The sequence below is a fragment of the Penaeus monodon genome, chromosome 25 (genome assembly GCF_015228065.2).
Source record: "Penaeus monodon isolate SGIC_2016 chromosome 25, NSTDA_Pmon_1, whole genome shotgun sequence".
In the NCBI taxonomy this organism is placed as follows: Eukaryota; Metazoa; Arthropoda; class Malacostraca; order Decapoda; family Penaeidae; genus Penaeus; species Penaeus monodon.
In genome coordinates, this window is record NC_051410.1 from 31,617,152 (window position 1) to 31,618,068 (window position 917).

Below are 917 nucleotides of genomic sequence, written 5' to 3' on the forward strand. Positions count from 1 at the left end.
GAACTACCCTTTTAATTAACTAAAAAATAACATTTTTATTTATTTTCTTCTTTTCCTTTTTTATGGAAGCTAACAACTGTGTTAGCTTTTTAAGTTTGCTCTATCAGGTTATGGTCACTGATGATGTAGTATAACATTTTGTTGTACTCATATTTTTCTATAATAAAAATCTGAATAGTATAAAAGTTTTATTTCAATATGTTCAATTTTACAGGGGAGCAAGTTGTTATTTCATATTACCATCTTTATTCTTACAAGAAAAAGAAAAATGCATATATGATAATAGAGGACTAGTATTCTTTATTTCCCATATTCTAAAAATGTATCACTAAATGTAAAAACGACTACTATCATACAAATTAATGTCATATCTAAATATATAGCCATTTACTTTTACATTTCCTGAACTGATACTTGTTTCCTTTAGTTTTTATGGGACAGGGTGGGGGAATAAAGATTACATAGATTTAATCAAAAACATTATTTGCACACAGTTGGTTTAACATGATTTGATTGAGGAAGGTTAAGGAAATCACAATTTAAAATGTAGCTACAGACTTGGTTTAACATGAAATGTAAAAAATTACAATCAAAACAAGAATAATTGGAGTAACCAAGGTTCACTTGAAAACAATGCCAATGATGGGAAGGGGATAACCACGGTAATGCTAAGTATCAATATCTTTATGAAGGCAATATCATTAACGTGGGCACATTATAGACCTCCCACCATCAATAGGCAAGGTAACACCTGTGATAAAAGAAGCATTGTCTGAAGCCAAAAAGACAACAGCTCTGGATACCTCTTCCACCTCTCCTACTCGACCCATAGCATGAGTTGTCTTTCCATGTTCCAGAAACTGTAAGTAAAAAATAAAAAAAAGGGCATTAGAAATTAAATTAAACCCTACAATAAT

General features: G+C 30.3%; 1 protein-coding gene across 1 annotated transcript in view; it reads right to left on the reverse strand.

The window, feature by feature from the left end:
* Nucleotides 1-282: 282 nt before the first annotated feature.
* The window catches only part of LOC119589147 (3-oxoacyl-[acyl-carrier-protein] reductase FabG-like), a gene marked incomplete in the record, with an annotated part of 11,196 nt that continues 10,561 nt past the window's right edge, over nt 283-917 (reverse strand). The window contains 1 exon segment of the mRNA XM_037937723.1: nt 283-860. Coding sequence (XP_037793651.1) covers nt 702-860 — 159 coding nt within the window.